Genomic DNA, 12791 nt, shown 5'->3' with positions numbered 1-12791 from the left:
GTGAGGCAGCAAAATGCCTCATTGAAAAAACTGCACATGGTCATACAGCGCACACTGGTACATGAGCCAGATGAACGCTATAATGCAAACTAGCCACACACGTTGTTGATGCTCCATGGTGGGTAAGAACATGAATGAATGAATGAAGATAGGGAAACTCCCCGACTTCTAGGTATGATTTCTGACCAATGAGAGAAAAAATGGATTGCACGTGACATTTGTTTACAACTTTGGACCTTGTGAACACTAACAACCAAGTGACAACCGCTACAATTGTATTTTTGCCCCTGAATCGGAACAAAGCAAACGAGCCACGGGTGCAAATAGACCCTAAGTCACGTTGACAGGTGCTAAACACCAGGAGCTGTCAGTCTGTCCAAGTTGGAGATGTAGAGCCTCCGTCAGCACACAGCACCATTTGGGCATGGAGATATTTCCTCATCAATATTCCTCATGTATAAACTTAAAGATCTTTTCCCATAAAAGTATCCAATAACATGGCGCCTCATGCAGTGAACTGAAGTTACAGATAAGCATTTACTGCCTGGTATTTCCTTTCACCATATGACAACAACAATAAAAACAATAATACAATGTGTTGACTGCTTAAATTCATTATCGATGAATTTTTATAGTAGACCTAGTCAATTATGTCGACTACTACTTTGATTGGGGTGCTACAGTAAAGCATCTACATACCTGATGCTCCTTGAAGTCAGTTCTCTGGAAGTTGTATCCAAGTTGTGCGTAGAAGTTGTTTCCAAAACTGTAGGCTCGACCAGTTTCAGTCCAAATGAAGGAGTGTCTGCTTCCGCAGGCAACACCAGCGACGCTGACATCCATATCTGCGTCACTTCCTGGAACACTGGGTTTCTGTGGCAGCTTGACTCCAACTGGCTTTTCCTTTATTGACCTCTCCCCATCACCCAGTCTAAGAGGAAGAATGAAGATGTGCAAATTTAGTTTCAGGGTTCAAGACAAGATTCTGTTTGGATTTCTGAGCAGAATCATGTCTTACATGTTGTGTGAATGAGGTGGAAAACAAACGTTTTGAATAAATCTGTTAGATATGTCACATCATGTTTAAAAAGCAAGTATCAACTCATTTCAGTCCAAGAATAATATCAGATCCCAGCACACAGCATTGATTAGCATACACCCCAGCAGCAGAACTGCAGTGTTGTCTTTTTAATGTTTCCTCTCTACAGACAACAGACACATATAGAGTGTGTCTAACAGGCATTTCTCAGTGAGGTCAGTTTTACGTTCCCAGGGTAGAAATAATAACCAAACCTAACTTAATTTGTAGCTCTACAAATGACTTTACATAGGCCTTGGCTGAGAGTAGTGCTTCTGTCTCTGTGTCCCTGGTGAGTGTGTACAAAGAACATCCAAGACCCCGTTTCAAGATGAGCTGGTCAAACGCAGCCCCAGCACCCCTGTGACCTGTGGGCTCCCAGCAGCTTCAAACAGAGCTCGGCTGTTTGCTGCTTGATAAAATGCTCCTCTTTGTATTTGTTTCCCTGAGCCAGCGTCATAACCTGCAGTGCCCTGGCCATATCTGCTAGTTTGCGGCATGTCTGGGAAAAATAACAAACAGTCTTCTCCATTATTTCCACAAACGGGGAACGAAAGGTCCTCGCCCGCCATCCCCCACGAGAGCCTGTATTGATTACAACAATGCTTCAACTCAAGACAAGACCACTCTGGGGTCACTGCTATTTCCATCAGAAAGTTTGCCAGTTTAAATTTACACAGCTCCCTCACACTCTTCCCCTCTCTCTCGCCTCCAGTGAGAGACACCGGAGAGCCGAGGAGTTTTCAGATATCAGAGTGCCAGTTGTGTAACAGAGACGCTCACCCTTTGCTCTGCAAGTGGGTGTTGTGGAGCTCCAACTATAGGCTCCTCTAACTATAAGCTCCCCACTAGAGAGGCCTGACCTGCTTAGAGGGGTCGTAGCATCATGAGAAGAGAGGGAAGGAGAGACAGAACGAGACAGAACGAGACAGACGGAAAGATGGAGAGCAAGAAGAGGAGAAGAAGGGACAAAGGGAGATGATGAGAGAGTGAGGAGTGATGCCTTTGTTTCTTTTATGTATTTCTCTGAGGTCTGCTGTGCTGCTGTTTGACTACATGAGGGCCATCGAACGGCTGCAGCCTCTAGGCTCTTAGATGCCATTAGAGCCAGACTGGCTCCTGGCTGGAGAAGTTTTAACAAGGAAGCTCATCAGGAGGAAAACAGCTCATGGTTGTGTACAACTCTATCTGCTTGTTTATCTGTCAGGGTCTGTTTGTACACAGCTGTACAGTTTACCACCAGATCGTACAGCATTAGGATTACTAAAGGGCAGAAAGAAACTCACCAGGGTTCACTGAACTTTTCTCAACACCTGAGTAAGTCCCTAAAGGTATCACTACACTTCATCCTTCACACTCTGTCAAAGCAGGTGTGTAAAGGCTGTTTCACTTTCTGCGTAAACATGACGCGTGGAAGTGAGACACACGAGATCTGTGCGGGAGAACACATGATGCTTTTATGCTTTATAACACCCCGCGTGGCGTCCATTGGTGTCCATTCTCAAACTGCAGGGGGCGGTGAATCACAATCTTTTGTCTACCAGAGTACTGAACGAGAGTAGGGATGGGTACCTTTTATATTTGAGTGATATGGTACTGATGCCCGGTACCTGGCAATCGGTACTGGTACTCAACGGTATCGATTTTCTGTACTTTTTGTGTTTATGTAGTAAAGATATCAATTTCTTTAAAAAAAAACATGTATTTTTCAATTTGACACATTTATTCTTCAATAAATAACCTTACAGATACGGTACCGATGCCCAGTACCTGGTAATCGGTACCGGTATACAATGGTATCGATTTTTTGGTACTTTTTTGTGTTTATGTAGTAAAAATATCAATTTCTTTAAGAATAAAACATATACCTTTAGTCAATTTGACACATTTATTCTTCTATATATAACACTGCAATGCTGTGATTATGTCCAGCATGGAAATCTCCTGCTCTTCCACTCCCTCACAGTCACAAGGATGCATTTAGGTACCTAAACATGGTACCTTTTGATTTTCAGTGAATCGGTACCCGATACTTTTAACAGAATTCAGTCGGTACCTATAAAAGTACCTAATTCGGTACCCATCCTTAAACGAGAGCTGAGGAAGTTTGTCTTTGTTTACAACACATTTACATATTTGTCCTGGAGATTTTTCCAGGCTCTTTTAACCAATAACGCTTGTCCGCCTCAATTTCAAGCAATGAATGATATATCAATCAATTATCACCGTGATCTCTGTGTGAAGAGTCATACAGATGCATGTAATTTCTGCAGTTCAACCACTAGGAGATCGTGTTCTTCCGCCATCTTGTCCGCCTGTCTCTGTCCAGCAGGTTAGAAATTTTTGAGTGTGCATGGTGCAGAAATCTTCCATGAAAAGGACAGCGCAAGGGGGCATAGGTGCGAAAATGACGTCAGTAGTTTGCACAAGGCTGCACAGACCATGTGGACCCCACTGACGCATCAAGCATAAATCAGCCTTAAAAAGTATAAACTAAGCTGTAAAACAAGAAATTTCTTCAAGTTATTTTCATCTTTTTACTTCAATATGAACTTACTGTCCACTTGTGCCATTTCCCCATGCAAAGATCTTGTTGTCCTCTGTAGAAAAAAAAGAAAGGAGGACAACGTTAGCATAACACACTGAAACTGGTGGACACTGCAGTGAAACACTTCACAAGCAAGCACGTTCTTGAAGGGAGTGCAGTGCTATTGTTGTGAAAATAATTAGAAGCTGTAGTATTCTTGAAAAGTTGTAGATGCTTCACGTTTACAGCTAAGGATGTGTGTTTTTTCCTTTTGTCCTCAAGTGTAGAGTGAGCAGTGCCGTGTCAGTGGGTGGACCCCTTCCCGCTGTGTGAAGTTTGATTAATACAGCCTCGACAGAGAGTTCAGAGACTGGGGCCACCTCTCACACACCCTGCTGTAAAATAATGAGCCTTCAGCAGGAAGGAATAATATACATAGGAGAGACACACTTGCTTCGTCACAGTCCGAGCTGGAGATATTCAAATGAAATGAGTGGAAGAGGCCGTCCTAACTGATTAGAGATGTCAGAACGAGAGGGAGAAGCCTATATATTTCTCCTTCTATGCACGTGTACTTAAGTGTCACCTCTCTGCTCTAACAATCCAGCATGGCACTGATCCATTTGCATATGCTTTCTATAAATACCTGGACCTCTACCTGTACCTGCAGTGATTTCAGTCACGCTGGAGCACAGACGAGCCTTATTGGTCTTATGGGAACTCAAACACCACAGGGGTAACAGCCAATAGCGACGGACTTTACTCATCAAGCCAGCCGAGTCCTCATACATTATAGAGTAGGCTGTGTGATTTACCTAAGCTTGTCAAAAGAGAAAAATTATCAGGCAAATGTGGGGTAATAAATTGTAATCCGTGCTGCATATGTTTGACTCGTGACCCTTGGCATTTTGAGGGTTGGGTTGTGTGACGGAGTTGTAGAAAAATGTGTGAAAGAAAATAACATGAAAGGTGAAACAGCGCTCTGAAACTTTAGGGAAAACAGGTCACTGATTTTTATGACAAGTTCTGCATACATGTGAGGATTTATAGTAGAAGCTGCTGCTATGACAGGGACAGAACATGCAACACAATGTGTATATTCAAGGTATCACTCATCCTATAAATCATATAGTATCTAGTTAAGTCAGTCAGATGCTGTTTTTGGGGTTATATCAAAGGCATTTGTGTTTTGAGAGGTCTGTTTGATGACACTGAATTTCATCTGCAAAGTTTTTGGAGAGGAGTTTTCGTAATGTGTCTAATTCAGATCCAGCTTCTCCGTTGAGGTGGCCTCTAGGAGTTAAAGTCAGAAGTATAGAGGAACAATTCATTGTGCTTTTTCCTCCCTTGGTTCATCACTGTTGCAATAACAACACAGACCCAGCTGCTGTATGTTAGTCATAATCAATACCTTAGGTACAGTATATCTGTGTATACTGATGTGGTAAATAAGCCCTTTATTTTTCTCCACATCAAGCTGAAAATGATGCTGCCTTGTACTGTAGAAATGCATAAAACTGCTATTTGTGCAATATAATCAAATCACCTTTGATTTTCTTTAACATAAACACAAGATGTTATAACTTCAGTACCTGCTTCAAGACCAGATAAACACTACCTCTTATATGTGGGCGTCCTGCAGGCTTTTAAGTACTCCTGAAGAAATGCATCTGGTAGTGTTCCACATGAAATTATATCTTTGAGCTTAGCTCTGAACAGACGGCCAGGGAGGCATCTAGGCTCATTATGAACTACTGCTAAGTACTGGTCAACTTATTGCAGGATTCCTCTGATCAGTGGAGAAACAAAAAAGACCAAATTAAGCTGTCTGTTAAGGGATTGATGATTTTAAATAGTTAAACCTGTTAATATATCAGTAAAGCTCCAGTGTCCAGTTCGTCTTTCAGACAAAAACACCCACTAGTCTTGGTCACAGATCACTCTACCCCTATATTTAAGCAATTTACATATTATTCAATGTCAGGTTTGTATCAAGTATTTGGATCTGCAGCATTTCACGCTAACATTTTTCTTGTGTAATATCCTGTTCGCATAACTTAACCTAGACTCTGCTCATCTGCTGGAGTAAGGATGTTGCACTGCACATCGGTAAGAGTGGTACCACAGAAAAAAAATCTTTTTTTCCAAGACAAGGCAAACAAAAACACTCTCACTGTGGCCACCATGGCTTTATTTTGATTTTCTGGCTCCATATAAAAGATATCTATCAAGACTGTATTGTACTTTTCCCTAAACGTGCTTTCAGTGGCAGGTACAGTGGACGGACTATTTATTTACAGCAAAGATCTGCATCTTCATCTTTAAAGTTAAAGAGCTGATCAAAACTATGAAACGTCTTACTAAATGTGCGTAGCATAATGTCACACCTGAATAAATCGGGACATCAACAAAAAGCTCCTAAAAGTGATGAAAGCAAAAATCAGCAAACATCAAATATCATACCAGCATAACCCAGTCACATTGTACTTACCACTTGAGCACACAAGGTGTGGGGAAAAAAGGACTTGTACAACAGCACACTTGTTGCAGTGAGTGACCAAGCTACCATTGAGCCCCTCAAAAAAAAAAATGAACTTTGAACACAACAGTCTACAACTGTCATTTTGTCTCTATTTCAGCTCATCATCTTGTCTTCTGCATGCAAAAATGCTTGATGTAAAGCTTTTTTTTTTTTTTTTTTTTTTGAGGGGGGGGGGTGGTCAAATTTTGTTACTAAATGGCCACAGCAGAGCTCTGACTGAAGAAAGACTGGGTCTGCTGCAGAGCCTTAACGGTGGTGCTGAACTAACACAGAGTGTACTGGAGTCCAGGATATAAGTTTACTTTTTAGAAGCATGGAAAAATCCTCACTGGAATTATGAAATAAAGATGAGACTGAAAATGTAATGGGAATAAAGAGCGTCTATTCACAACTTTTATTTTCTTGTTTTTTTTATTTTTTGTTTTTGTATTTTTGTTGTCCTGTTGTTGTTTTTGTCTCTACTTTAACTCTTGAGGATTGTTGTGTGGTAGTATGATAAATAGCATTGTTAAGTGTGTGGAACAAAAAAAAACAACCAAACAATAAGCAGCCATAGGTCTGTGATACGCTACACAACGGCACATTATTAACAACAGCTGCACCAGCACTGGGAGAGTGTCAAACCAGAACTAAAAAAACACAATTATTATTGTGTTATTACACGGTTTGCATAAGTGCAAAATGGGTGGGATATAAAACTTCTACAAACCTCTTTCTTCTATCATATTTGGAGGAAAAGCTAAGATAAACTTTTTACAGTCTCATCTAGGGTTTTTAAACCCATCACTTCACTATCCTCTCACTTTCAGCTTTAGTCCTCTATTATCCTCGGAGTGGCAGATGTTTCTACCCCCCTCCACCCACACACCATGTTCTCTCTCTCTGCGGCAAGGGCAGCGGCTGGCGCGGGGGCACAGAGGCCGACAGCGGTGCATCAGGCTGACGCATAGAACTGATGGGCAGGGCTGTGATCTGGCAGCGTGGCAGGTTGAGTGTTCGCCCTCCTTTGCCCCCCACTAGCCCCATGCTAGCCCCTGCTGCTCTGCACCCTAACCAGGCAGCAGCATCCCAGCGGCTGGTGGCCCATTGCTTTGCTCCCCCATAAAAATAGCCCATCCCATTATTCTTCTGGCTCCCCGGGGGCCGCAAGGTCTCCAGCATCATTACCAGGACTAAGGATCTGACTGCTGCCACCACTTGGCACTCCCCCTCCTCTCCACTCACTCCTCTAATTATAGGTCAAGCACTCTTTTTGTAAATTATCAAACCTTTGTTCTTATCAAGAAAACCAAACGTAAAGGACAGATATGGAAGGAAGAGAAGTTAAGATGATGAGAAAAGAAGATGAAGAAAAAGGGGAAATGATGTAAAAATTAGAAAGGGGGGGTGAATTTTCAATTATAAAACCAAGCTAATTTGGTATGACCAGCGACTGTCATGCATGGTGACGGAGCTCCATTATGCAGTCATTTGAGCTCTTTCAAATTAGTTATGTTAATGTCCTGCGTGTGAATGTAACACTTGGATGGGACAAGATTTCAGCAATTAATTTCTACAGTCAGCGGAGAGACAAGCAAATTTATTTTCCCCCTCTCAGGGAATTGGTGGTGGAGGGAGCGAGGAGGGGAGAGAGCATTCTGGAGCAGGGAACAAGCTAAACACAAGACCTAAATAAAGCCTGAACAATGGGAGCCAATGCCTCCTCATTCATTCAATTGACAATGTTTTGCAGCTTAAACCTGTTTTATTAATTATGTTTGACATTTCCTTAATTAGTTTCATTTACACCAAATCAATCCCTGCTGCTGTACAGCGTCATTTATCATTTTAAAAAATTTGCATAGCCAGTGCTGACTTTTTCTACTTAATTATACATTAAAAGTGTCAGCCGCGCTTGCTGCCTGGCATTATCTGAGGCAGAAAGGTTTGTGGCTGGACGGGGGTGGCATTAATCATCAGGGCGGGCGCGGGCAAGGGGTGCTTCTGGTCGCCAGCGGGAGAGCAGAGAGGGGCTCCTCATTTTCCAAGCATGATGCTTCCGGGGCCATAGTGACCTTAATGACCTACGGGGAGAGGCAGACAAATCAACGACCTCCAGCCCAAAAAAAACAACCACAGCTTGTTTATAAACCGCAGGGAAAGGAAGGAGGGAGTGTTACCAGGATGTAGAAAAGATGGAGGGTGTTTAGTCAAATGGAAACCAACAGTGAAGGAGACAAAAGTGGATATAAAGGTATTAAAGTGATGTGATGGTGCAATTTAAAGACTTCAATAAATCAATAAATATACCTTTTTTGGACATGTGGTGAACATTTCAGAAAAACAAGTAAACCATTTCATGAATTAATACCAGTTTATGTCCCAAATCAACTGTAACAACCATATTTGTGCTACTCTAACTCCAACAGAAACTCAGTTAGCTCAGTCAACCAGCTGAGTACGGCTATTACTTTCCCTTCAGCAAGTTTGTGAACACAGAGCAAACTGACAGCTCAAACACCTGGCAAGCTCACTGCCGAGTAAATCTTCCGAGTGTTGAGGTGAACATGGCTTTACAAATCACCCATTCAGGAACCCAGACAGAAATTGGCAGGTAGGCAGAGCCGTGGTGTCAGGAGTGAAAATTACTCTGAAATGCGAAGCGCAGTGAGAGGCTGAGTGAGTGAGTCTGTGAACAGTGAAAGCTATGGGTGTCACTGTGTACTATGTTCACATGGGAAATCAAACAAGTGGATTTTGGAGGTAAGTCAACACTATTTTGATTTGGAAAAAGAAAATGTTTGATGTCAATTTAAATTGAGAAAGACTTCATGTATCGCCAAACAGAGAAAGGGCGTATAAGGATGCAGGATGCAGGTGATACCCACTAACACACAGGTAAACTGATTCTCTCCATGTAATGAAACATCTGGATACCTTTTTACCTTAATCTTGCTAAAGGAGATCTTCTTTAACTTAAATGATCAGACAAAGGCAGTCAATCTCAACATTTTGTGAGATTATGACATGAGAAGGACCATTTCCTGAACCAAGAGCCTTGGAGGAGAAAAAAAAGAGCCTGTCCCAAGCCACTGATTCCACAAAAAGCCCCCCTGAATGAGCCGTATCAAGATGTAAAGATGAGGCTGTAGCCATGGCTTTGCTTGCAACGTTCTTCAAGGGCAACACAAAAGAGAGGCGGGCAACAAAGAGCCTGATGAAGTGGCTAATGCCCTGGCATGCCCCAACAGGAGCTGCAGGGGGGCGGCCGGAGGCGGCTACATGTGCACGCCTCACCGCCCCGTCTGGCTCCAGCTGAAGCACCAACCATCCGGGGTCGCTAGATTAAGAAATACAAAACAGCGAGAGCGGTACCTGCTCCTGCAACAGGCCGAATCAATATTGTATAAGAGAGAGAAAAAGGAGGGAAAAGTTAGCCAGCTTACTGTCAGGGGAGTGCAGAAGAATGTATTCCTAAATGTGGGGGATGGAGTCTGAGTATCAAACATTATTCTAGAAAGTTCCTCATCAGCATATTAATGGTGGCACATTGACTGCAGAAGTTTCTATTATTTCAAAGAAACGTAGTTGAAATAAGCCTCTGACTCTTTTACTCATGAAATTATTATAATTTATATAAGTGATGACTCTTAAAACTAGAACTTTCCTTTCTGAACAGCTCCCCCCTTCCCAAACATCGCCATGAATTCCCCTACCAAAAGTACCCCTTTAAATGCAAAACATTTCTTCTATCAAGGATTATGCTTCCTTTCAGGGTATATGAAAAACCTTTTGTGGAAATATGATGATGAATTCATGGGCCTAAAACTCCGGGGTAGTTTTAACATCGGCGAAAAACGAAGGGAGGGGAGGAGAAAAATCACCTATTTGGATGGCATACATTACCATTACTCTTGTATTGTGTCTCCACTTTTCATAATGACGGGGATAAGTGTCCTGCTCCGAATGCATATCCGCTGACAATGGAGGCAGACATTACTTGGTTAAAAGCTCAGGGTCCTGTGGGTAAAGAGGCCCAGAGAATAAAGAGTATCCGTCATGGCTAACGAGCTATAAGGATAGCACATTGCCTTTATAAATCACTAGATCTTGCTGTTTATTTAAATTCATTGGTGCCTCATTATAACTGAGCTATGCACCTTTAGGTCCGAGTTGATTAGGAGTGCCATAGCTCAAAATGGCTTTTAATTCAGTGAAACGTAGCTCTGACCTTGGTGCCGTAACCCTGACTAAAACACGCAGCGACTCCCACATTAATAATGATGCTACCTTTACTGGGCCGCGGAGCTGTGCCGCTGCTACTTAAAATATGTATTATTAGTTACCAGCGACGGCACATTTATCACACCAAATTACCCTTCGGTGTAAAACTGCTTAATTCTGGGTCCCTGTACCCCTCTGCACTATTACCTGCTCTTTAGAAAGGCCTGGAATTAAATGTAGGGATGAAATGTCAGGGTAATGGGGAAGAGGATGCGGGTCGATGGGATGCACACTTGATCATTCCCCAGTGGCCTTCTCCACATCAAGACGATATACTGAATGTGTCTTCCTCATAAAGGAAGTTCCATTGCACCTTCCTTTGTAGACCTTTAAAGATGTAAATGAAGGGGATATCTTTGAAATATACTTTACGCAGTTCATTAAAATTACATGCAAAGCATTACGCACTGTACGTGAGCCTGAATGAGAACTTTCTACAGGAGGTACCAAGGTTTCATCAAAAATTTATCCCATAAACACAAACTCTGGATGAGCCGAGCAAATCTGACTAAACAAAAACTTTCAATTCACTAAGGTTTTGTATTAGACCCACACTGAGGGGAGCACATACAGAGAGCTAACATCTATACGCAGAAACCTGCTCCCCTTTGAGCTCTTATATTGGTGAGACAGGAGGAACTTGTCATTGTTTATCCTCTGTGTGCCCACCAGAGGCTGATTACTTTGACCAATCGGCTAAATGATTAGATCAATTAGGCACTTTGGAGTGGACATCAACAGCGGCCTGCTGCAGCTTTTGGACCTGTGAGCCCATCAGAACTGCCTCATTAGGTCTCTGGACCCAGCCCAAAGCCACACCACAAAGACAAAGACAGAGGACCAGAGGAGGGGAGAGGCAGAGAGAAGCTTCAATAGGTGAATCAGACGTATCCCTACAGCAAAACACCTTTGGGATCAAATGTGTTTATGTGGTGCAACATCTCACAAACATGTTTAAAAACAACACAAAGCGATCTAACGGATACATAAGCGGGAGTATTTTGAGTGTTAGCCATAGAATCCATTGTTATGAGACCAATGGGAATGCACGGTTAGACAAAATTCCTTTTCTCCAAGGAAAACATGAAACAGGCCAGTAATAATTTAGATTACCAGGGACAAGATTTCATGAGGTTTACAGAGGAACACAGACACTGCTGGCATAAACACATTCCTCATATCAAACACAGCCGTACAGTACATAAATATATGCACAATACGTTAATGGTTCCTGCTCATCTGAGCAAGTGGCAAGGCTGGAGCAGCAGGGGGAAAAGAGACGTTACACACGTTCCATCAGATGTCGAATCAATTAGTCACGACCATCTTCCAGAGTCAGAAATAACCACTCGTCCTCCAGTCTCCAGGGAGCCAGGGATAGGCCCGGGCAACAGAGGAGAGGCGGGAAAGGATCCAGAGACCCAAAGGGGGGTAAAAAGGAGGAAAATGAGAGAAAAGGGGATAAATAATGCTGTCTGTTCTATACTGCACAGACTAGCATCTCTATTTCTACCACATATCCATACATCCACACAGACAAATCTACAGTCTCAGCACAAATGCTTTGCATATCAGGAGCACTTATTTTGCACACTGCAAACACTTCGGTCATTAACATGTGATGATATTATCTTTCTAATCGCACTACTGTGGCTCTCCTCTATAATGTATACAACACAACTGTAGCACCAGCTCTAACCCTTTTTGGCAGCATCATGGTTTTCTTCGGGCTGCTGTTTGAGTCTTTTTCTTCACCACAAAGCCTTTAATCTTTTAATCTGAAGCATAAAGCAAGTGTATACAGCTTGACGATCATGTGACCACTTTGCTAAAAAGGTAAAGAGACATGATTATTCTGTGTAAAGAGAGACACAAAGGAGATCCTTTCCCCGCAGGCTAAAAATAATTTAATCTGTCATGTAGGTGCACAAATAACAGCCTTACACCTGAATAGCACCCATTATTACTCGGCTTCTGAAGTTGGGAGCAGATAAATCTTTCTCTTCATCTGTGCCGTGGTATAGAGAGGAGAAGCCATTGTATCTGCCCAGATTCCCTTCTTTCTTTCGTAATCTCCCTGAACCACCAGATTAGAGGAATTCGTGTCAAACACCAGAGAGCACGGTACAGATTTAATAAAATACTTTTATACAAACTAATTTTGTAAAGAAAACTTACGTTTTTTATCTAAAATGGCTGAGGCCTAGATATAATGTTAAAGTTCAGTGGAGCGGCCGTTTTCCTGACGAACATTAAAGTTCTTAAAGTAATTCAGATATTCAGATAGGAAAATGAAAAAGAAGTTGCAGTTCTACTCAAACACTTTTTGTTTCATATATTAGTTTTTTTTGCGCTCGTAGATTTTTACACATCCAGATGAA

The 12791-nt window shown here is 42.2% G+C and overlaps 1 protein-coding gene across 4 annotated transcripts in view; it reads right to left on the bottom strand.

The window, feature by feature from the left end:
* Window positions 1–12791, bottom strand: part of LOC141789801 (uncharacterized) — a 325110-nt gene that overhangs the window by 273775 nt on the left and 38544 nt on the right. For all 4 annotated transcript variants that reach the window (XM_074669263.1, XM_074669262.1, XM_074669265.1 and 1 more), the window contains exons 4-5: window positions 3636–3678; window positions 700–931 (exon numbers count right to left, since the gene is read on the bottom strand). In XM_074669263.1, the coding sequence (XP_074525364.1) occupies window positions 700–931; window positions 3636–3678 (275 nt within the window). The remainder of the gene's footprint in view (window positions 1–699; window positions 932–3635; window positions 3679–12791) is intronic.

The sequence above is a fragment of the Halichoeres trimaculatus genome, unplaced genomic scaffold, assembly GCF_033239565.1.
Source record: "Halichoeres trimaculatus isolate MK-OKI-2021-1 unplaced genomic scaffold, fHalTri1.1 fHalTri1_scaffold_5, whole genome shotgun sequence".
Taxonomy (NCBI): domain Eukaryota; kingdom Metazoa; phylum Chordata; class Actinopteri; order Labriformes; family Labridae; genus Halichoeres; species Halichoeres trimaculatus.
The sequence above is the reverse complement of the archived record's forward strand: the minus strand, read 5'-3'. Positions and strand labels throughout refer to the sequence as shown.